Source organism: Poecilia formosa, unplaced genomic scaffold (assembly GCF_000485575.1).
Source record: "Poecilia formosa unplaced genomic scaffold, Poecilia_formosa-5.1.2 Scaffold52, whole genome shotgun sequence".
In the NCBI taxonomy this organism is placed as follows: domain Eukaryota; kingdom Metazoa; phylum Chordata; class Actinopteri; order Cyprinodontiformes; family Poeciliidae; genus Poecilia; species Poecilia formosa.
The window spans coordinates 464,772-490,338 of NW_006799991.1; the positions used below are offsets into that span (position 1 = coordinate 464,772).

Consider the following 25,567-nt stretch of genomic DNA (forward strand, 5'->3'; position numbering starts at 1 on the left):
CTTGCAATCCATGTAGCCAAGCGCTCTGCTTTCCAACACTAATTTCAAGATGAGAAACTCCTTACTTAACTCTAAGCCTCTCCTCTCAGACTGCTGCAGGGTTTATTATCTGTTCCGGGGAAATCATAGAATGGTGTTTGGCCAACTTCAATTGTAATTCACAAAAACCAGCAGAGATGAAAAGTGGCTAGTATTTAAGGGTGGACGTTTCTTGTCAAAATCAACTTTGTCGATTCGACTTAATGCACAACACACAGAGAGCAGCAAAGATAATGTTTCATCAACATGCAGAATAGTTGTCTTCCTGACTTTTACTAAGTGCATCTCAGACAAGGACAAGTGGTAAACACCCGCTCCGAGAAATCTTCTACTTTGAGTGAAGAGCACCGACTTTTAAATGGGCTTAAATGGTCACATTGGGTGAGTTTGTGCTTTTGTGTTATTGGTGTGGTTGTTATAAATACTGTCTCTGTAGCTGGATGTGTAGGACAGTGACTTTGTTTGAAGGACTCATTGGAGCCGACATATGTGGGCAGTAGTCTGTCTGCGGTGTGTTACCAATGACGACTAACTGTGCAGAGCTTTACAGCGGATTATAGATAGCGACAACGATAACTCCTGTGTCAGTTAGTTGGATTATGTCTAATATGGACGATAAAGTTATGCAAGGATGAATGGAAATGCTGCATCTCCTTTGGTGGCTTTTAAAAATCCTAAGAAGGATCAAAGTAAATGTGTCCGTGATCATGTTTGTCCCACACTGACGCACAGTCATCGACATCTAATGTACATTAATGTTTAAACTAGTTCATTTGATGATTAAATAATTGCCACGATATAAGGCTGGATAATTATTATTATTTTTTATTTTTATTTTACTGAAAATACATGTTAATCTTGCATGGCGTATCCCATTAGTAATATGTGTGATTTGTTTAAAAATTCAACTACTATAGCAAATTGCATTTTCCAAAATATGGCCGATCTACTGAGGTTATTTCATCTCTGCGCTCAAACTTTGAGCAAGCTTTAGCTAATTTTATGAGCACATAATGCCTATCAGTGTTTTAGCACCACAGTGTCAGTGTAGATATTGCAAAATATTATTTATCTTCAAATGTCTTTTCCACTTTCCTTCAAACAAAAGCTGGATGGAAGCAGTTAATGAGCCCAAAGCCTGTTTGAATAAGACGTTGCTGAAGAGAGAAAAAAAAAATCTCCTGTCCCAATTAGCACGCTTTGGTTTTTAAATATTCCTTTTGTGTGAACCCTAAACACACATGAAGACTCACAAAATGGTTACGTTAAAAATTTAATAGGCTTCCACAGTGATTTTCTTCATTTATTTAAAATGTTTTTTTTTTCTGTTTCTCTCGCTCTCGCTCTCTTCCTCGCTCTCTTTTAAAAATGCTCGAAATCTGAGAGGCACGGCGAGGCATTCTGCTGCGAGGGGAGCAGCATTCACAAATACTAGACCTAATTCCTTTGGCAGCAGCTCAAACTGCTACAGACAGACACATAATCAGCTGGGGAGTGTTAGCGCCTCAGCCCACTAGCAAACACAGGACCGAGCCCTTGTTGTGCAGTGCTGCTTTTTAGAATAAATATCCTGATGGAAAATACGGGGGAAGGAATGTGTCTGTATCTCTTTGTTCAGTCAAAAACACATAAAGGAAGAGGAACACTGGCTTTGCTATCTACTTTTCCCCTCACTCTTCTCAATCCACTCATCTCTTCCGTCTCCCCCTCCTCCTTCCCGCTCTCTTTCTAGCATCCTCGACTGTATCCTGCGCATTTTGGTATTCATACAGATGTTCGGATTTGACTGGCAGTTTCTCCTGAGACTGTGCACAAACGGCTGACTCCTCTCATCTGCATTTTGCATCCCTGGAAAAAAAAAAAAAGAGAGAAAAAGTGAGCAGGGCGGGGTGTGAAGGGGGGGGGGGGGGGGGGAAGGAAGCAGCGCAGAGGATGAGCAGACAGACAGGAATTGTGTGTACAAGTACGAGTCAGAGCTCCGCCGTGTCGTGTTGCCTGTTGTTTGGCGTTGGCAGCTTAACTGGCCCCGGCGCTGCTGCCTTGTGATGTTTTAAAGGACGTTTCAAGGTCATGCATTTGACAGGCTCTTGCCGCCTCTGACGTATTAAACATTCATGCGTTTCTGTAGCTGGATAAATTATAGATTCGGCATGCAACTGAACATGCTACAAAATGGCAGCATCGTGGTTGGTAGACACATCTGGGCCTACAAAGAAAGCTTGCAGTGTTTTCTCTTCTATGTAGTATCAGTAGTTGGTGTGTAGAAAAAAAAAATGACCTAAACCATCTTATCCAAGCACATTGACCAGGATACTGAATTTCAGTATTCCGTGTCTGGATAATCATGGAAAAAGAAAACATGAGTTTGGAAAAATATTTGTATTTGTCCATCTTTCCTGTCTTCCGTTTCCCCTTCCTTCCTTTCCTCCCTGCAGCCTTTCTTCTTTTGTCTTTCCCTCGTTGCTCTTCTTCTTTCCTTCCTTATTTCATGGTGAACTTTAGTATTTTATATTTAAAAATGAACTCCAAGAACATTCTTACATAGAAGCTATCAAGATGTAGACATTTTTTCGTGGGCGACTTTAAGAAGTTTGTGAATTTAGACATTCGATTCTTGCGCAACTTCAATGTTGGAGATAATTGAAGAAAGAGTGTAGTACAACTAGATGTCAAGTAGTTTCAAGTAAAGATGAAAAAATGATGGGATTTATTCATTTGAAAAGCTTTTATTCTTGCATTTTTTTAGTTCATCAGCTGTGATCACTGCTTCTTGAAAGCCGTGGTTCCCAACCTGTGGCCGCCGCCCTTGTAAGACCAGCACTGGAGAGCTTGGACGATGGGGCGAGGTTGTAACGTCAAAGATCCTGCTATGTTTGGCACACGTACCAAATACTGATGAAAAGTGTACATGAAACCACACATAACTACTTTATCACAAGCGTGTCTATGGCGTTCCAGTGATGTAAAAATAAATGTAGCTGCACTGTATCGCTCCAGAGGAAGATGTCACAAGTCAAGGGCATAGATCAATATTTACAGTAAGTCCTGAGTCAAGCATTGTAAATAATGTAAACTGCAGTACACAGTCATTTGATAATTATAAATAATGTGAGCAGGGGGGTGTGGTGTGAAAAACATGTACGCAGATTTGTGTGGAGTGGGGAGAAGGTTTGTGAGATTTATCCATCATGGTCAAGACAGTGACAGACACGTGGGAAATACCTGTGGCAGGTTGCCGGTCAGATTTGCATCATGATTTAGGGAACTGCTTGTCGGAAATTCAGTCTTATTTTACCGACGGTAATGCAGAGCCTACGTGTCAAAAAGAGCATGACTTAGGAAAAACTCAGCTGTGACGATCTTTCCTGCTTTCAGACCATTTCAAAATGAGAGAAAAAGTTCTAACATTATGATGTCGAAAAAGTTTCTGATGAGCTCTCAGACTGATGGACTCAGGTTTTTTATTATTTAACAAAAATAAAATATGCAGATTATTATTTTTTATTTTTTTTACAAAATGATATTCCTTTTCCATTGTTTTATTATATGCTGGGCTATGCTTGTCTAACTTCCTGTCGCCGACAAACTTCTAGGGTTTAATACAATTATAATAAGTACTATTTAAAATCATGGCAGAGGTTTATGACTGTGACAGCAGTAGGAGTGATATGAAAGGTCAAACTATGGTCGACGACTGATAAAGACGGGTCCGCCCAGCATAAGGATCGTAATCCTGGAGCTGACTCAATTTAAGATGAAAACCCTACTGTATCAAAAAGCCTCCGCCTCTCTAACACAGTCTACGATCACGGGTTGTTTGTGTGGTTATCAGACAACAGAGAATATTTATTGTTGTGGAGCCTATTCTGAGAGGAAAGTGGAATATTAATCAGTTCATATCCACTTCCAGTTGTGAGGGTTGCGTCTCGTCCTCCACATGGAAATGAAGATGGAAATTCAGGAAAAGTGACATCCTGCGCTTATCGCCTCAGATAAACGTCACCAGCAGGCATGATCAGCACCTGTTAAATTGATATTTGGGGTAGAGGACAAAAAGACAGGGATGGAGAAAATGAGAAAAATAGAGAGAAACGCACTGTGTCTCAAGGCTCTTGTGCTTTCGCTGTCAGACTCGCACACTGTTGTACGACTTTTTATAATTTTTATTTTATAGCAATCAGCCACCACCTTTCTGTGTTGTCACCATGGCATACGCCACAGTATATGAGCAGAGATTGCCTCCTGTGGGCATTTTCAATTACTCTGCACTATACAGCAGCAGGGGGGATTTATCTGCTCATTTGAATACATGCCACTCTTAATGGTTTAGCTGGTCTGCCACAGGCCTCGGCTGTTAGCTGCGCACTTCCTTCATCTTTTGTAGGCTCTTGTTTCTCACTGTTTCTTTCCTGTTGTCGCAGAATCTGTTTTTCTGTGAGAATTCAAACTTGATGCGACTTAATGTGAAGCTCTTACAATCAGAAATGTGAACGTTGAACAATAAGTGGAATCTGTAGGAACCTGGGAAAGGCGGCTTTTAAGGGGACCTTTGTTTCACCGCAGGCGTTGAATGCAGACACACTTTTGAGGAAAATGATCATCTGAAAACGTATCTGACTTATTAAAGTGTTAAACATCAAGCAAAAGTATTTGTTTTTATCAACCTTGTTTACGTTTTCTGCTTTAATTTTAAATTCTTTATTAAAAGGATAACAAAAGTCCAGGTAATATTACTGAAAATAAGTCTTGGATCTAGAATTTTTTTTAAGCTTGGTTAAATAGAAAATGTGTTTTTAGACAGAGTGAGCTATATGGCATTTTTGTTGCAAAGAATTATTATTTTTTTTGGATAGAATAAGAAATTTTAAAATAATCAAACCAAAAGTTTTTGTTTATTTCATTCAAATAAGTGCAACACGCAAAAGACTTTTTGTTTCAGATCTGAAATGATTTTACACATCTCGTTTATACAAAAATCAGACTACTTTGTTTCAATAAAATATAGTATATATTAGTATATTGTTCATTTGGTTAATAAAATATTAATTAAAAAACAACATTGCCTTTGTGTCTTCAAGATGCAAACTTTGTATCAATTACTGGGGTTTGAGTTAGTAATGCAACGGACACCCCACTGTTGCTCAGAAATGAACACTCAAAATCATTTATTTTCAACATCAGCGGGATGTTTAAGTCCAGAGAAGCTATTCAAAAGAAAACTGTATTTCCTATGACACACTGAGACTTTTCTAGGATTGTTTCACGCTGAAACACAGTAAGAGAGAGCAAGACTTTCACCAGTAAAATATAAAGTAGAAAAAAGCTTTTATTCTTTTGAGACGACCTCTGTCGTGAAGCATAATTTCCGGCGATGATCTGCATTGGAGACTCTCGGTCACCCTATTTGCTACAATAAAATCATAAAATGTGAGTCTTTGCTTTCAGCTTTACAGGGCTGCAATCCTATAGTTTTCAAAACGTACTCGTTCGTTCAAGCCAACTATGATTAGAATATCTGATGCATCATCACGTCACTTGAAAGAAGAACATTACTTCCAAGTGATTTGAAATAAGAAGGGAGTTAAAACGCTCAGCTTGTTGCGCTGTTGGTAAAGCATTTGCTTTCTCTGCAGCTACATGTAGTTTTGAGTTATTCATTGCCTCCATCAAACTTTTAAGTCATTAAGACAGATGACGGACGGCTGTCCTCTTTCCCTTGCAGCTATTAGATTATTTAAGCTCCGGTTCAGAGGGAAACCAATAAGCACACACTGCTGCACAGACGAACAGACACTCGCACAATACCCAAGGCTGTGAAATGAATTCTTGAGTACAATGGTCAGCTAATGTCTATGTGCTGCAGCTCTATGCCTTTGCTGCAGGGCAGACACACACACACACACACACACACACACACACACACCAACAGACACACAATCAGGATGTGTCTGATGGTGGAGCAGTGATTAGATTAGGTAGAGCTCTGTTTCTGCTAAGCAGCCAGACATGTGCTCCTGCCGTACTCTCGTCCTCTAAAGAAGTAGAGCTGGGCTGTAGGTATTGTTCTTATCGTGTACCTTCAGGCTGTTTGGAGCTTCTTCTTTTTTTAAAATAAATAAATAAATAAAAATAACTGTTTCAACAAATCCAATACACCACTTCCAGCCTCAAAGCAGTTTTAATTAGAACTCCTACTGTGTGTTATGCTGAAAATTAAGTTCAATCAGAGGAGCTAGAAGTTTCTGTTTCTGCTCTGGTCGCCTTTAGGGATTGTTAAGCCTGCCAACAAAATGAGCATAACTGCAGGCTTAAGCAATGTGTGGATGTTTGTAGTTGGCTGGAATAGCACGACCCTGCTGAATTGCTTATTTCTGACCCAAAACATGCAGCGGGACGCTGCAACTGTGAACATATACTCACACATGTGCATAATGTGCAGCAGCGCATCTTGGTGCGTTTTTTTTTTTACTGAAGATAGGGGTGCAGCTTCGCTCTTAACGGCTGATTGCCTGCGCAGGTGCACAGCCCCATTCACCTGCATGCCGTTTGTGGAAGCGGTGTCCTCTGTCATGGCACGCGATGCTGCTGACTCAGTCGGATCGCCCTGCCCAGCCTCGCAGGCTGTTTTTCCTTACATCCTCCACACAGTGTCCCAGCTTATAACTAAAAGCAACTTCAGCGCAACACAGAAATGAGCACTGGAGAAAAGTGCTTGCTGTTCACTAAAGTGCGTCTCGCAGTGGCGCAGGCCTGTTCCATACGCTGTGTTTATTTAAAGAACAGTTACAGTAAATGTCACCTCATCTTAGTGGAGTTTTAGCAAATGTTTGTTTTGTGTTCTGGTTAATGAGGAAAGATGGAAAACCTGGTTTTATTTTAAAATGATAGAAAATTGCGTCTCTGATGCGGTCAGCGCACCCGTCTCACAGTTTAAAATCTGCTCTCTTATTTGCTTTGCTTGTTCATCATACTTATTATCATGCATCTTGCTTAGAGATCAGGATATTACAAAGTTATTTGTTTTTGATGCATTTCTGCAAGGACTCAAAAACTTTGAAAAGTCCTTTGTTTAATATTCTTAATTTTAGGCTCGGTCTTACTGTTAATTTAATTATGTCTTAAATTATTACATGTTTATTATCGATTTGTCCATCAAGTTTTTCTTGTGATTAACCTAATAAATTATTAGATATGCATCCATCATTCAGTCAAAATATCAAAGTAGGCCAGTATTCCTTTGATTGTCCCCAACTGGTCATCAGTAGGCCAGATATTTAAAATAAAGAGATTTTCTTATTAATTAAATACTTTGATAGAAGTTCCACAATTGTTGCACATCAGCCAACACTTGATGGTGTCTTTTGTGTTTTATTTCAAATAATAAAAAGAGAAGAAGGTTAGGACATATACTTTTATACATTATTCTTGTTTTCTGTTGAATTAATAACATCTGAATCTATCTGAAGCATTTTTTCTGTTTGTTTGTTTTATTTGTCACCCATTGAAAAGAACTCATGGATTGGTTGGAATCGGCAGATCAGATCTCAAACAAAACCAGTAATCAGAATCCCTAATCAGTGCAAAAGAGGCAGATATTAGGATGCCTNTAAATAAATAAAAATAACTGTTTCAACAAATCCAATACACCACTTCCAGCCTCAAAGCAGTTTTAATTAGAACTCCTACTGTGTGTTATGCTGAAAATTAAGTTCAATCAGAGGAGCTAGAAGTTTCTGTTTCTGCTCTGGTCGCCTTTAGGGATTGTTAAGCCTGCCAACAAAATGAGCATAACTGCAGGCTTAAGCAATGTGTGGATGTTTGTAGTTGGCTGGAATAGCACGACCCTGCTGAATTGCTTATTTCTGACCCAAAACATGCAGCGGGACGCTGCAACTGTGAACATATACTCACACATGTGCATAATGTGCAGCAGCGCATCTTGGTGCGTTTTTCTTTACTGAAGATAGGGGTGCAGCTTCGCTGTTAACGGCTGATTGCCTGCGCAGGTGCACAGCCCCATTCACCTGCATGCCGTTTGTGGAAGCGGTGTCCTCTGTCATGGCACGCGATGCTGCTGACTCAGTCGGATCGCCCTGCCCAGCCTCGCAGGCTATTTTCCTTACATCCTCCACACAGTGTCCCAGCTTATAACTAAAAGCAACTTCAGCGCAACACAGAAATGAGCACTGGAGAAAAGTGCTTGCTGTTCACTAAAGTGCGTCTCGCAGTGGCGCAGGCCTGTTCCATACGCTGTGTTTATTTAAAGAACAGTTACAGTAAGTGTCACCTCATCTTAGTGGAGTTTTAGCAAATGTTTGTTTTGTGTTCTGGTTAATGAGGAAAGATGGAAAACCTGGTTTTATTTTAAAATGATAGAAAATTGCGTCTCTGATGCGGTCAGCACACCCGTCTCACAGTTTAAAATCTGCTCTCTTATTTGCTTTGCTTGTTCATCATACTTATTATCATGCATCTTGCTTAGAGATCAGGATATTACAAAGTTATTTGTTTTTGATGCGTTTCTGCAAGGTCTCAAAAACTCTTGAAAAGTCCTTTGTTTAATATTCTTAATTTTAGGCTCGGTCTTACTGTTAATTTAATTATGTCTTAAATTATTACATGTTTATTATCGATTTGTCCATCAAGTTTTTCTTGTGATTAACCTAATAAATTATTAGATATGCATCCATCATTCAGTCAAAATATCAAAGTAGGCCAATATTCCTTTGATTGTCCCCAAGTGGTCATCAGTAGGCCAGATATTTAAAATAAAGAGATTTTCTTATTAATTAAATACTTTGATAGAAGTTCCACAATTGTTGCACATCAATAATAAAAAAGAGAAGAAGGTTAGGACATATACTTTTATACATTATTCTTGTTTTCTGTTGAATTAATAACATCTGAATCTATCTGAAGCATTTTTTCTGTTTGTTTGTTTTATTTGTCACCCATTGAAAAGAACTCATGGATTGGTTGGAATCGGCAGATCAGATCTCAAACAAAACCAGTAATCAGAATCCCTAATCAGTGCAAAAGAGGCAGATATTAGGATGCCTTTTACAGAAAGATTTTTCTTCTTAAAAAATAGCTTGAAATTGCTTGCAATTAAAATTTTGTTATTCAAACTTTAGTTTTTTTTTTTTTTTTTTTTACTAGGTTTGGCTTGAAGACAACCATTTAATAGTTGTTTGGAACTCATTAGAATAATGAAAAACACAACAGAGTTATATTTTTTATTCTACTTAAGACATTAAGTAGTCATCTGGTTACTTTTTGTAATTCACCTGGGTGTTAAATTTAAATAAAAATGGCCTTAAGTCATGAAATAAGCTCATTAAGCCCTAAATATAATTGTTGAGTTGGTTTATTTTTATATATTTTATTTATCACTCCTCTCTTTGTATCTTTTTACTTTGATGTTTAGGATCTGGACCTCTATCAGTCTCTGTCACTTTTGTCAGATGTATGCACCATAGTAAGGATGCATCAGACAGGGTAGTGTGATGCATATTGTCAGTTCATGACGTTTGGAATATAATTGGTGACATTTTGTATTTCAAATTGTCCTTTGCGATATTAGTATTGCACACACTGATAAGTGTGATTGCTGTGCATTTGCTATGTATTTTGCAGCTCTGCTCAGACACAAGATACCATCTCCACTAAAACCTTTGCCCACATTTAAATTTAATTAGAGCGGGTAAAGTGCGGAAGGGGACAATGATTTAGTCTCTTTAATCCACAAAATGTCTTTAGCGCCTGGGCCGACCACTGTCATTCGTCACACCCCTGGATTACAACAGGACAGACACTGATTCACAGCAAAGACATCTTACTGATTCGGCTTGTGCTGGAAGTCGAGGTGCAAGCTGCAGCGGCAAGAAGTGAGACAAAGGCTGGCAAGCTGTTGATGGGGATTTAATGTCTGAGAGTAGGAATGGCGCCACAGCTGACAGTTGAATCTGGAATTAGGAGTAAAGAGGGGAGGGTGAGGGACTGTTACTGGCACACGAGTGAAGCTAGAGGAACAGTGATGAGGGCCGAAGAGGCCAGGCCAAGGCCAGGGCTGAGGGGCTCAGGGACAGGGATCGGGCTGACGGGCAAGGCCAGGCCTTTCATTCCAAGGCCCGGTCCCTGTTGTGCTCCGGGCTCCGGCCAAGCGGCCAGGCAGGTGTCCAGCTGATCTCACACCCCCACAGGGGAGGAACTGCAGAGCACCAGTCACTGGAGCTGCACAAATTGAAGTGTCATCTCTAGAGTCAAGATGCTCAACAATTTTCTGCCTGCGTTGGTGCAGAGTTGGGATTCAGCCAGTGGACAAATGGCTCCTGTTCCGCCTACAGTTTGGCTGAGCAGTGGAGGCTTAAATGTGTGTGTGCGCGACAGACATAATGTGGCTCTTAACAATATATATACAGAACGACTGGTCATTGTGCTTAAAGCATCGGATGCTCTTTGATTTGACTGCCCACGAGGGAGTATGTTTTTTAGTTCTCAGCATGGGTGGAAAACTTGCAGCAGCCATTAAAATTTGTCAGTATTTACTTCAACCACCTTTAGTTATTGTCTTGGTTCCAAGAAAAAATAATAAGAGTTAAATGTATTTACTACAGAACTGCTAATGGTTATCCATCTTGAATTCTGTAAAAAGAAAAAATGCATGCTGCTCATTTTGCACTAGAAGTTTCAGTTGTTTCATTCTTGACTTTTCAGGGAATGATGCCGTGTACTGCAGGATGTTTCTTATCCATACCTCCTGCAGAATTAATATGCAGGAGGGACATATTAATACCTCCTGTACATTTTTTTTCTACAGTGTAGTGTAGAAAAAAAAATGCTTACCACACTCCCGTAAATTAAAACTACCAGCAAAAAGGTGACTTTCAATCACTTACGTTTGATCAGGAGTCATGATCTGTATCACATTTTGTAAGTCAACTGATGTCAAATAGGCATCAGAGGCTAAATAAATGGCAATTTCCATAACTGGAAAAATGGTGCACGAGTAGGAAATTGTTAGTTTGCAGGTTTTAAATAGCAGAAAAGAACAAAATTACAATCTATAAGTATGAAATTGACATCTGTAAGGGGTTGAGCTGTGCATGTTTCTCACACTGACGCTGGTGTGAGCCTGCCGATAATACTTATGGGTAAGTTCACCCCTTTGCCAATTCGGACTCCCCATTGCTTCCTCATTCGATTTCATATCTGTCAAAAAGTGAGTTCCTACTCAACGGTAAATTTATTTTACGAGGATTTTATTTAACGGCACGCTTCTATTGTTTTAGATTGTGATTCATGATAGAAGCAGCTGATTCTTTAAAAAACTGACAGATAATGTCCCCTGATGAAACCAAAATAAGCGAGGAGCCTCTTTAGAAAGTAATAAAATATTGCTTTGAAGCTAATCTATGTCTTGTTAAAGTGGGTAGCAAAACTTGCGTATTAAAAGTTAAAGTGCAGAATGGAAATTGGGCAAAATTTCAAGCACTCAGTGCCTACCCTTACTTATCTACCTTCCTTAAGATTTTGTTCCTCCATTCCACGTGTCCTTATTTCCTTGCTTGATTAACTTTCCTTCCTTTCTTTTTTTCTTCCTTCCTTCTTTCCTCCCTTCCTATTTTTTGAGGTTTCATAATCACAGACCATCCTCTGCGGAAATATTCACGTTTTTGTAGTTGATATTTTAAAATGAACATGGCACGTTGAGAACTCTGGAACTTTAGTTCAAAAAAGCACAATAAATAATGTCAACATCTGTAGTACCTCGGTAAATTTAGATTCTGTTTAGGATGCCTGATGTAATTTAGGGCTCAGTCTATCATGACATTTGACCTCACACAAGCATGCAACTATTACCGAGAACTGCAAGGCGGTGTTTGAGAAAACTGGATCGATCCCGATAAACGACTGAAACATCACAAAAAGGAAAAAAGAAATAGAAGGGAGGAGGGAGAAGGAGAGGGGGGGAAAAAAAGTCAAGCCAAAGTTAAATGAAAAATTGCTTACATACACATCTTGCGCAGTCTGGAACATTTATTATTCTGAGTCACACAGGGAGAACAGAGGTGGAGGAGGATAGAAGAGGAGAAGAATCCATTTGGTAAAGTAGATGCAGATCGATGGGAGTGGAGGCAGGCAGGCCAGAGAGCATCACAGGAAGAGCGTGTGTTTGTGTCAGTACCTGTGATGTGTGTGTGTCTGCTTGCGTGCATGAGGCGTCCCAGATTACTTTTCCTGATTGATCCGGCCCAGCATCCGTCTGACCCGCAGGACATTTCAGAGGCTCGGAAGAGGCTGGTGGAGGTGGAGCGATGGCGAGAGGGAGAGACGGCCAAGGAAGAGAGAGGAAGAGGAGAGAGAAATATAAAAATCAATAGCGCAGAGAGCATTACACGCAACTCGACCGGCCGAGGAACTGAGATAGTAAAGTCGTATTAATCTCTTTGTGTCTCAGTCGGTTTGATAGGAACTCCAATTCAGAGTCACTTTCTCTGAAGGAGAGCGGGTATCGGCTTTGGGGCGCAGACAGAGAGAGAGAGAGAAGGGGAAGCGTGCTTTCTGCTATCGCTGCACCTGCAATAAATGTAGGATCAAGGTTTAATTAAAAACTGATGAAAACACACAAATAAAACCTCGGGCAAGATTGGGAGACAAAGTCTATCAACTCAGATTAGTTGAATACTGGCTCCATATTGTAGCTGCCAGGCAGTGCGTCTATCTGTGAAGTCATCCTGCATCCCAGCGTCTGCTCTGCAGTCTCTCCTGCCTCCATCTACCCTGGCCGAGTCAGGGTAAATTGATTGTCTTAGCTCTGTAGGAGAAAAGGGGGGTGGAGGTAAGCTTGCACCAGGCCAGCAATAATAAAATGGTAGTTTTATTGACTTAAAGCAGACGAGTAGTGACAACACTGACCGCACTGGAAGGAAGGAAGGCAGACTTTCTCTCAATCGTGATCATGTTAAATTTTAGTCCAAATGCGCTCCAGGTGACTAAGTGAGGCAGTTTTTCAAATATTAGAGGAAAGCAAATGTTTCTCCGCTGTAGGCGGAGAAAGCTTGTCCTATTTTGACGCCGGTGCCCAGATCCCACTGGCCGGAAGCCCAAGGAGACGGGAAGCACTTTTGTGGCATCAAATATTAATGATCTTATAGAGTGTATTGATTATATAATAACTTTTTTCCAGCATCTGAGAGCCGACTGAAATGTATTCCCTGAATAATTGAAAATGTATCCATGAGCGGGTTTTTCATCTCGGTGGTTGGCTTGTGTAATTGCACTGCAGATTCCATCTGAAGCGACGCCGCACGTGTGCTGTTGTGAGATAAACACAAGGATAGCGAGGATGTGAAAGCAAGGTTAAACTGTGTGTGGGTGTTTGTGTGCGAGTGTCACCTGTGACTGTTTTGTTTTAATCAAATGGTTGAGCACCGAGCGTCAAAAAAAAGGAGTTGAGGAACGAGATGCGGCGTCACAAACTCTCCTTCGAAGGACGTCAGCTTCATGTTCCCCGACATTCTGTGCCCCTTTGCCACGTTAGATGTTGGAAATGAGATTCATATGCATCTGCTTGCTGCTTCCTACATTTTTATCACTGCATTTCGACATACAGCCAAACCCCTGCATTGTCTGCTTGCTGCAGCACGCCATTCACTTAGTATGTAAAGTGACGGCTTTGCAGAGTGGGTAAAAATTGTGTTTGATGTTTCACCTCTGCCTAACATTTCCTTTTTTCAGGGTAGCTTTTCAAGTTTACATGTAAAGGATGGGACAAATCTCTTTGATATGAATACTTCATAGACATCCCTTTCCCTTTGGTGCCCTGCATTTCCATTTGATTTAAAGGATGTTGGTCAGTTGTGCTATAATTGTATTTATTTGGCTTCAAATTCATGTTAGGCTCTTGGGATTTAACGATCCTCGTCATTGTTTACACTCCACTCTCACATAAATCCTACATACCTCTGATCTAAACAGAAGACAATCAAGATAAATCTGATTTTTTTCACCTTTAATGTGATCAATAATCTGAGCAAAGCAAAAAAAAAAAAAAAAAATCTTCAGTACCTATCTGCCATTATTTATTGTAGCTCAAAATAATTTTCAGCTTTTCTTTCATGCTGAAGAAAATTGTGATTACATAATAATCAAAACCAGGTAGGAAACCTCGGTTGTAATCCAGAGGATGAAAAGCAACTACATTTTTAAACAGGACAGTGACCAAAAGCTTACATCAAGCTAAGGGTGACTTAACCAGAGGCAGAACCTTATTTTGTGCCATTTTTTTCAATTTTATTATAGGTCACATTAAAGGTTGAAAAGCTCTTAAATGAATCGTCCTTTCACAACTTTAACTCTGGGAGGACATTTGTGAATATGTTAATTTATTCACAAATATTTGGCATTTTCCAAAGAAAAATGTCAATCTCCACTAACTTAAATCTTCATAACCAATTTGTCCCAATAAAGTTGATGCTCTTCCCGACCCCACTTCCAAAAGTAATCCTTTGAACTCCACCACACTGAAAACAAGAGGTGGCTCCAACGATTTGTCTTTGTGACGATGCCAAAAATCTCTCAATATTTACCTCCACCTGTTAGCTCGGAGATGTCATGTCTTCCTTTCTACCTTGACCTCTCCGCCCCTTCCTCTCCTTTTCCCTCCTCTCTAACTGACAGTTCATTCTCATTTAGACTTCCATTATGCATTCCTGCCTTAGTTTACAAGACACATTGACAACAGAACATGTACAGACTCCGTCTCCTCTCTCCCACCTCTGCCTCTCCCTTCCTTTGAACAATTGGAAGTGTCTTCCCCATTACTCAACCCTTGCCTTTTTATTCATCCTCCCAACTGATCCCTCACTCCCGCTCCTCGTCTCTCTGAGGGAGTAAATGAAGGCAGAGGTCATACCTTCTTTCTTCCTCTTCTCTTGCTAAATTGGCTCTTGTAGCATCCATAGGTAGCTGCGAGCGTTTAAGCTCCCCCTCGCTCTGGAGAGTCAGTGAGCGGAGCTCCTGCTCATTTGTGGCGGCTCTGTCTCTTCAACCAGAGGCTTGTTTACCTTCAGAGAGCAAGAGGGAAGCCCTCATTATAAACTCTGCCAAGGTCACTGCAGCCACAACGCCAATCCACGAGCTTCAATTGACACGTTTGTTATTCTTTGGGCTGCAGAAATTCTGAGCATTTACAGAAATTACGCCTTACAATTCCCAGTGTTTACCTCCATTTTCACGCCTGTGAAACACACTCCTGAGCTGCCTTTGTTTTAGTTTGACTTTAAAGGTGCAAGAGTGGGTTGTTTTTTTTTTGTTTTTTTTCCACAACGATGCCACATTGCCAACACCCTAATCACCCCACCTTCTCCCTTCCCCCAAATCCCACCATAACCCTAACGTTGCAAAGTGAGTGTATGATGTTGACGGCGGGCTGTGCGTCCCTCCCTCCCTGTGCTCCGCTCCATAGGGGTCGACAGAGACACAGTGGCGTCAAGCAGAGCTCCCACAGCTCCAGGGCTGGGCAGAGAAGGGATTGCTGACACAGCCAAAGATGGTAAGGAGACTACTTCTGCCAAATGGATGGCCCAGCCATTTTACACACTCATGAAGTGATATGATCTGATATTTCTCTGTGTACATAACTGCACACTGGTTTGGTGATGCTGCTGACTGAGACAGGTGGAACTAGAGGAGAGATTGACGGATGGGGGCTTTTATAGCGCAGGCAGCAGGGAGAACGTGTGGCAGAGGAAGCTGCTGCCGCTGCTGACGTTTTTAGCATTTGTAGTTATTTGAGGGAGTTCAGTAGATGCTCAGCCACTTAGCTTAAATTTAAATTTCTTTCTACATATTCATGCTCTAGCGGTTAAATTGATTCACACATGTCTCCTGTGATGTTTCAGAGGGACATCTCCTTCCTGTAAGACACTCAGACTTTCTCAAGTTTTTACTTCGCTTTTCTTTGCTTTTTGTTCTTATTTTTAAGCACTCAAGTTCTTTTGAAACCTCTCAGTATTACTCTGATGCACTTTTCTCCAAAGCTTTTGCACTGCTTTGCTTTGTGTTAATGCCTACTGTGCTTCTCAACTTATTTTCACATTGCAGCAATAAACTTTGACCCATTTCGGGGGGCTTTAAGTGGCAGATAATGTGCATAACTATGACGTGGAAGCAAAATTACACGTGGTTTTCAAAAATTACAACAGCCAAAAAAAATAATAATAATAGAGCTACTTTGTTGCTCCATGTTAGGTTGCTTTTCAAATTCAGTCCATCCAGAAATAAAAACGTACAGGACAACTACAAATCTACCAAGACATGGCTGTTCACCTAATCTGACAGGCTGAGCAAGAAGTGCATTAATCGGAGAAGCAGCCAAGAGCTCCAACGGTAACCCTGGAGGAGCTGCAGAGATCCATAGCTCCGGTAGACAATTAATTTAAAAGTACAGCCAGAGCTTTAATGAAAGTGTTTAGATTAAACCATACTGATGCCGTAGAATTACTCTGTCAACATTCTGGCATAACTCAAATTGAGAATCTGTGTCAAGACTTGAAAAGCTATGTTCACAGATTCTCCCTGTTCCATCTGACTGAGTTTGAGACGTTTTCCATTGAAAATGGGCAGAAATCGTAGTTTCTAGATGTTCAAAGCTGATACAGTCATACACCATGAGACAGGGAGCTGTAATTGCACCTAAAGGCAGCTTAACAATGTATTCTTAGTGAATAGAATGCACACTTTATCCACGTATCCTTTTTCGCCCGTTTTTACAGATGATCTGCAACATAAAAGGATAAAATACAGTGAAGTTTGAGGTTATAAAAGGATAAAATGTCTTGATCACCATAAACCTAAGGGCTTCATAGTTCTAGCCGTGTTTTATTTCTCTGAAGATGAGCAGCAGCATATGTATATATGTATACGTATATTTTATATCAAGTTTCAATGTAGGATTTCAGTGGGCGTGTTACTTTTTAAAAAAGACCAATGCTGTACGTCCCACGCAGGGCTTGAAATATAACTCCTGAGGCTAAGCCGCCGCGTTTGTGCGCAGTCAGCAAGACGTGGATGCTATGAATTGTCTCCCCAGCACCAGGCTCCACAGTGGGAGAGCCAGGACAGCTGGAGCGTTCACAACCAACATGAAGTGGACCGCTGAGCAGCACCAACGCTGGTGGGCAGGGATGAGGAGAGCAATATAATTGGCTGCTGAGACTCGGCAGGTCCCTGTTAATTAGAGGCAGCCATTTTGGTGTAAAAACTCCTCAGAATATGTCCCACGGAGTTGAAAGTCTCTCTGACAGAATGGTGCTCAGCGGGGAATGTAAACAGATTTAATAAGGCCCTCTCCAATCAACTCTGTTATGGCTACAGTAGACGCCATTCTCCCCTCGTCTTTCTCAGCCTGTCTCGGTATCTCTGTTGTGGCAGAGCGGTGAGTGAGCTGGGAAGGATACTGTCAAAAGAACAATTTGCATGCAGCTCTCATCTTAAGAGCTTTTAGACATCTCCCTGTCTGTTTTCTGCTGTGGGCCCGAGCCATTGTTCTCTCTCCGTATGTGTTCGCTGCCTTTTGAGTGCGTGCTCTTCCACTCACTGCGGATGCATGGATGCAAACCTGCGCGTGCGTTTGTGTGCTGGGAACAGGAAGCAGAAGGCTGGCGGGTTTTCTGTGGAGGAACAGAAGGGTGTTAGGAAAAAAAAAACAAAAAACAGCCTCGCTTTAAAGGCCGTTCCAGAAATCAGGGAAAGGATATGGATGTTTTAGCCCCAGGTAATCTATCGAGTAACATTGCTGACGTAGTTATTTGGGAGAGATCATCTGAGTCTGACAGAGTTAAACTAGACGACAAGTTTACTGCAGTTATGTGAACTTTTTAGGACTCATTTTTAAGGTTATGACCTACGGTCTGATAGGAAAGACAGATTACTTGACAGTTGTCCAGGAGACATTCAATGAAGAACACCATTGCTAAAAAAAAAAGTGTTAGAAAAAATATAAAATAAAAATGTGTATAAACATTTTTCTGTTAAATAATAAAATCCGTTGTTTAATTTATTGTATCCCATATAGATAAAAGGTAATTAAAGCCAAGAAATGAGCACAAAGTAAGTGTGTAATTTGGTCTCTTTTTTTTTTTTTTTTCCCTGGAAACTATTTCTGGAGTCAGAAGGAAATTTTTAAATTGTGCTTTGAGCTATATTATTAGAACACCAGCCCTGCCTTTTGATAATCCAGAAATAGAGAAGCAGGACTTGTCGTTTCTCCTTTGCTAAAACCAGCCAGCTTCCAAGTGCAGCCTATCTGCTCATACTTAAGGATAGTTAAAAATAGACCGAAAGCTGAATAGTTGAGCAAGAGGAAATAAAAGATCTGAGCGATGACTTACAAATTTGATGTAATCAGATTAAAGGGCGTTGGCATCATCAGCTCTTTGTGTCATAATGTTAGGTCAGAAAGAGCTTTTACTGTTGTGTGACAGGACTCGAGTACACCTTTTAGTTATCGTGACTCTTCATGCAGAATCACCATCAATGCAGTCCATCAGAGACGGGAAACGGAGGATTTAAGATCTGTGGTAAAAATAGTCTCTGTTCCTCTTCCGTTTTTTTTTTTTCTTTTTTTTTGCTTGAGTGGCAAAACAGGCTATTTACTATCTTATGCACACTCTCTCCCTAATGTACACAACAGATGTTTCATTTGATCACGTGGACACGTTTAATCTAACCGTTTGCGGAGTTCCTCGTAACGTTGAAATAATCAAAAGTCGGACTGTTTTGGCGGAAAACCAAGGTGGAAATCACCTCTCCCCGGCTCTCATTTCTTTGCACTTCTGCCTGCGTTTTCTCACACTCGCAACGACCTCACAGTCACTCTGTGAACACTTTGATCCTGAGATGCTCTGCAAAAAAAAAAACTCCTATATAAATATGCAAACCTCCCTCTGTCACAGCAGCAGCAGCATCCCTCTGATACTGTCCTTACCTGCAGGCCTCAGTAGAGATCAATGAACTGCAAACAGATTATGATGGATTACTTGTTTAACTTTTTTTTTGTGTCTGTTGTATTTATGAGTGTTTAGAGATGTTAAATGTACTTTGTGTGTCTGTGGTGATTTATGTGTTTGTTACTGTATTTATGCAAATGATTAAACTTTTTAACAATTTGATAGTCAATTTACATTAATTCCTGAAGACTTTCCTTTGCAACATTAAGGAATTATATTAATTCCTTCATTAACATCAGGAATTAATTAAGTTTCATAGTTATAAAGGAAATATTTAAATGAGTTAGGATGTTTCATTGTTATGGCATGACAGTATGAGAATCTATAATGTTAAAATATATGCATATATATGGATATAGTTTTTTCTGATCCTCTTTAATTCTGCCTTCTTACTAAAGATGACATTCTCAAATAAAGGTCAGCTTAATCTAATAGTTTGTTGTAATTTCCATTTTAATAGTAATAAAAAAAAAGTTTAACACACACAAATTTAACCGATCCTAGACCTTTTTCTTTTTAACTTTCAGAAAGCTTCTGCTGCAGACTATTTGCTGATGATCACAGCCTCCGTATGTGGTAACAGATGAAACCTGTCTTATTTAAACCTCTAACTAGCACCTGGTGTTCCTTTTTTTGCGTTTGAAGGGCGAGGTGTGGCCATGCCAAGATTTACAAAGCTCTCTGAAAGCTTTAGAAAAAAGTACCAATGAAAGAATCTTTCTAGTCTAAATAAAATCGCCTTTTAGGAGGCAACTTGAGGCCAAGACCAGGAGATGGAAACATTCCCAGGATTTATTCTGCAAGTAACTCTGCAGCTGTAGCTGGTAGAAGTTAATGTGTGCCAATAGGAAACACTGCATGTTGTTGAAGTAATGCACTAGACACATTAAGGCAGCCTCAGAAAAAGGATCGCATGTCAATTGTGAGCCACGGTGGTGGAACTGTTATGGTTCAGAGCCACATTCTGCACCAAGGAAATAATCATCTTTCATTGATTTATGTTTGAGAAAATGGTTGGACTCTGTTCAAATATGGAGGCAGAATAACAGCATTAAAGAAGATGGTAATCCTTAGTTAGACAGCAAGTTCTCCAAGGTTGAGATTTAACAATTAAACAAAAGAGCGATGGATTGTGTAATAATGTTGAGGAATTTGAAGAGTTGAATAAATTTGACTTTAAAATTATTCAACATCTTTTTAATGTAGAATATGTGGCATTTATTGGTTGGCAGTTAACTCAAGGAGGATCAAATGCTTCTGGTACAAATTTGTTAAAAACTTCCTGGATCAAAAGTTCACATTTTATCAACTTTCTATTTTTATGGAAATTAGAGGGAAATAATGTAGAGAAAATATGTTTTTTCTCTTGATTTACAGTCTTTGCTTTTGTCTTCAAATTAAGTAAACTTATTTGCAAGAAAAACGATTCTCAGGATAACATTTTTGTCATTCTCATCCTGTCGAATGCCATCTTTTTCCGTCTCCTCCTTCTGCTCAGTCCTTCCTCTCTCGTGAACCTCTTTTCATCGTCCCTTTTCTCCTCCTGCGTTTTCTCAAAGATCATCAGTAACATGGAGGCTCCGGTGACAAACGGCCCCAGCGGCGGAGGCAACACAGCCAACGGCCCGACCACCAACAGCCGCGGCTGCCCCTCGCCCATGCAGACCGGTCCGACAAACGACGACAGCAAGACGAACCTCATAGTGAACTACCTGCCCCAGAACATGACCCAGGAGGAGTTCCGCAGCCTGTTCGGTAGCATCGGCGAAATCGAGTCCTGCAAGCTAGTTCGCGATAAGATCACAGGTATGAAAGGAGTCCTGGCTGCGTCACACATGATGGAGGATTGCTTGTTTTATGCTTTTAGATTTATAAGTAATAGAAAATCACCAGGCAATTTTGGAATTTTTCAACTAAGTCTTTAAAACATAAAAAAACTATATGTTTGATACGACTAATTCACAGACATGCTTAAACTGAAGTATATGACAAATTATGCCACTGTAGGTAGACGTTTAGTTACACATTAAGAAGAAAACAAGTCATTATTAACGCTGAGTTTGTTTATAGGTACATGACTATTTTGCCATATTAAAGGTTGTCTGTGTGAATGCATTGTCCTTCTTTTCATAATATAACCTTCTGGCGATAGAAAGAGGGCCATTTATTTAGTTAAGCTCATTCAGAATACATGAAGATCCAGTAAAAATACATCTGCTCAGATGGTAAGAAATCTTGAAGTGAAGAGGAAATTACTATTGTAACTGCAAGTATTCGCGGTAATTAGCATTGGATGCATTTACTTTATTCATGTTTGTTGCCAGCTATTGTCACAAGTGGAGCCTTAGCAGAGTAAAAAAAACAAACATCTGCTGCGATAGATTGCAATATATTAGTTTCTCAGCATAAACAATGGGACAAGTCAGTTTTAAAGTTACTTTTGAACAACATGTTTGTACTGTTGAAGTACTATTTTGTGCTTTTTGATGTGCTTGATCTTTGCATTTTATGTGCAGTAAACATATATAACCAAGATATGAATTGATTTAACTTATAGCTGCACTCGAAATAATTCCAGCAGGTTAAAAATGAACTAATAACACTTATAAACTTTTTAATTGCCTTCACTCAAATACATTTTGAACATCCATGCCAAATCAAGCCACTGAGAGGTTTATTATCACTGTACAAAAACTAAAGAGAAAGTTTTAGTGTCGAAGCAATTTTGGTTGTGAAGTAAACATTTGAATTTGTAAAGGAAATGTAAGCCTGGCTGCAAATCATACATGTAGTTGTAAAATCGCAGCTTTGTTGTAAGGATTTGACCAACTTGCACCAGAGAGAAGGAACTCCAACCCAAACGGACTAGACGACATTCAATGATTCCTCGAAAAGTCTTGATTTTGCCATAGAAACATCATTTTTATGCCAACCTGCAGATTTCCTTTTCAACTAAAGCCAGAAAATCAGGCTGTTTAAACACCCATTTAACAAACGCTTCCTCTTTAGCATCAGGCAACAGTAAAGCAATAACATTTTGATGGTTTCAAAGTGATCCATGATATGAATCGCTGGAACAAACAGACCAGGTCCCAAGGTTCCAATAAATATCCAGTGTCATAATGCCGGAGCCACCATGCATAACGATGCGCTCGGGCTTGAATTCAGTTTTTGTGCGTCATCTGATAAGCTGTCTGTAGGTCCTCGACCACAGAAATAACCTCTCTTTCATCGATCCATAAAAAGTTGCATCATTTTTCTTGCAGTCAGTGTGTTCTCTGCCACCACTCATTTTTGTAAGCAACGTAGCTTCGCAGATGCTTTTTTTATCAAAAGCTTGTCTTCACATATGTATTTTCTAATTGCTACAGTACTCCCTGTAGACATTCGTCAGTCATCTTGGAGCTGATAATGCACATCCTGTAATTCATTAGAAGGATAGTTTTCCTTCGTTTCCCCATTTTTTCTGATCTAACCTATCACTTTCTGCACTGCTGTTTTTGTTTTTCTCTCTCCATTCATATTTTTACTGATGGCATGTTGTATCTGATCAATGTCTGGAGTAAGGGATAACGTACAAGGCAGGCCTATTTCTATAACATCATTTATACAGAAGGAAATTCAAAGAGCTTTACAGGACATCAAAGGGAAGACGGAAAGAAAATCATAAGAAAAGCATAAGCGTAAAAGAACCACATCTGACTAATGAACCAAACAGTTCATTAGTCAGTTTGTTTGATCAAAAGCTTTTGTAAGCAAACATGTTTTCAGCCGTGATTTAGAGGAAACAACACTTTTTAAACATCTCAAGTTCTTTCCACCAACAGCAGAATGTTATATCTACTCCCTGATAAGCAAGGAGAGATTTACAGAGAACCGCACTATAACCAGCATGTACAACATTTTCTGCCTTACACAGGCCAGTTATTAGACAACTTCTCATTCTCATTACATGTTTCTTTCACAGAATGAATGACCTCATTGTTTTCCATTATGACTGCCACTATTTTGCATAATAATTAGTATTTAATAATGCTTCAGCTGTCCAGAAACAGCAGCTCGCAGCTTTATATTCCTCCGCTTACCACCATGTTACTGGCCATGTAAAAACCTAATTTCTACCAACGGTCACGATTGATCTGGTTGGTGATTTTGAACAGAGCTATATATGGACAAAGACCTTTGGTGAAATGAAAGAAGGAAAGTTAACCAGACGGTGGTTTTGTTGGTTAAAGTCCATCTGAGGCTGAAGAGTTGCACTTTTAGTCTAAAGTATTCACTGGACTGAATCCTATTCTTTTTTTTTTTAAGTCAAAGACATTTTCCTAAAGTTATTACCTTTCAGACGGTATTAATTTGTACTAAAACAGAAGTATTATTACGGTTACTTGGTCGGAGAGTGATGCTTTTTTTTTTTAACAAAAACCTTATCACCGATCGCATCGGTTGAGGAAAAGGTAAGTAAGAAATCGCATTTGTTTAAGGTGCGTGTTAACATAAAAAATTCTGTTACTCAAGAAATCAAACATCACACGGCCTGATTGGGCTCGTGCGCGAGCCTCACAGTTCAGGCGTTAGAGAAGATTCGTTTTAAGCGATGCGCACGGCGTCCTTGTCCTCAGCGTGTTGAAGCATGGCGACTCAGCCGTGCAGCAAAGTGCCACATGTTCTCCAGAGGTGTTTAAATTAAGCAGCACTTTGCGGTGCTAATCACGGCTGTAATCTGGGCGTAGTGGCTGTGTGGGTGGCCATGCGGCAGATGGATCTTTGGTGGGTGTGGGGGAGGGAGGGTGGCGCAGCTCCCTGATAATGCTCCATAATGGCTTTCATTTTAGATCCTACTTACTGACACTCTACTCCTGATAATCTCATTAAAGAGTACCAGGCAGGCAGGCAAGATCACCAAGCCATGGGATGGCAAGCAGGCACTCATAGTAGGGATAAGAAAAAAACACACACGCACACACACACACACACACACACACCCCATGCATAGATACTTGTGTGAGCTAAATCATTAAATTTGATTTCCTCTTAACTAAAAGTCCAACAGAAATGACAGGTTGACTGTTAAACCGGGGATTGCTGCAGGCCGAACACTGCTGCCTCCTCCTGGGCTCTCGCTCTTTGAAGCATATTTCTGCAGCTCCACGGCTCCTCTTTAAGACCATCTTCCTCTTATGCCATAATGGGTCACAAAATGGAGCCTGAGAGTCAGATACGTCAGGATAATGGTGGATGTTGTGTGCAAAAATAACCCCGGGATACCACATGCTATCATCATCCCTATCACCACGTTCTCTCTCCACCTGGTTCTTTTCTCCCCCCCCTCCCCTTCCCTCGCTTCAAGTGTGATTTGCCAAGCAGGCGCAGCGAGGAACCGAGCGAGCGTAAGATACTTGGAGAGAGTTTGAGAAACGTCGAGCGTCGCTGTAAATTTGCTCTGCTCCTAAATGGGGACTGAGAGGAATGAGGATCTTTGTTCGCTCACTTCTTAGCTGTTTATGGTGCATCTCTGCTCTGCACTACAAGGACTATGTGATGACTTAGCATCGACGCAAAAAGTGTTATAAATAAATCCTGCCCTCCCTCTGTTTCCCCCTGCGGTGTATGCCTGTTTTGCTCTCCCATGGGTGCAATTTTCCCGTGCAAACTTTTAGGCTAACAAAGCACTGATTCCTTCCAGCAGGGAACGCCAAGAGGCTTCATGCTCTCTAACAGTCATCCAAATCATTAACAGACTAAGCCAGGTTTGGGAGAGGGAGGGTGGTAAGTCTAAAGAGATCTCTTTTTTTTCTTTTTTTTCCAGGCTGAAGCGTACATTAGAAGCCTTTCCTCATCTATCATTAAAATGTGCAAATGAATGTGAGGAAGATCGACATTTAGAGTCTTTCTTTTAAAATTTCTGAGTGTGTCAAGATTTAAAGAGGAGAGTATTTGTCTTGCTATGTTGAATCTTTAGGGTTAGGGATTTCAGTAGCTCCAAATTATTCATACTGGTGGGAATTACAACACCCGTCTCCTTTCATATTCCGTTATTCTGAGTGAAAAGTACAGAGCTGCTTTTTAGTTCTTAGAAAAATTCACAAAAATATTCACAAAAGCACTTTGATGCAAATTTTCTAACTATTAGTAAGAGCGGCTCTACTTTTGTATCAGCTTTAGTATTTAAAACGGGATCAGGCGCACTTTGAGCAAACGATAATTGGCATGTGTTTCTCTGCACCTCAGTTTTTCCAGCTGTGTTTGAGGCCTGACTAACCTGCTGACAAGGTGTTGGCACTTGAACTTCTCAGAGGTATCCGAGACAGACAGGTCCTCAGCATCCTCGCTGCTTCCTGTGGACTTGCTCTTGTCAAATCCAATGACGCCAGGATGGCGTGAGGCTCAGGCAAGTGCTGGCAGGCGTAGACACTTCAGCTTTGTCTGTCACCCTGGCTGACTTCAGCCAGCAGAAGAGCCACCCCTGGGTGTCTTTCTTGTTCCCTGCACGGCTGCCTGCTCACCTACCTTCA

At 40.4% G+C, this 25,567-nt stretch overlaps 1 protein-coding gene across 9 annotated transcripts in view; it reads left to right on the forward strand.

The window, feature by feature from the left end:
• The window catches only part of elavl4 (ELAV like neuron-specific RNA binding protein 4), a 92,888-nt gene that overhangs the window by 21,016 nt on the left and 46,305 nt on the right, over positions 1 to 25,567 (forward strand). For 6 of the 9 annotated variants that reach the window (XM_007552653.2, XM_007552651.2, XM_007552655.2 and 3 more), the window contains 2 exons: positions 15,509 to 15,595; positions 20,612 to 20,858. In XM_007552653.2, coding sequence (XP_007552715.1) covers positions 15,509 to 15,595; positions 20,612 to 20,858 — 334 coding nt within the window. The remainder of the gene's footprint in view (positions 1 to 15,508; positions 15,596 to 20,611; positions 20,859 to 25,567) is intronic. The other 3 variants (XM_007552656.2, XM_007552659.2, XM_016671806.1) reach the window with 1 other exon arrangement.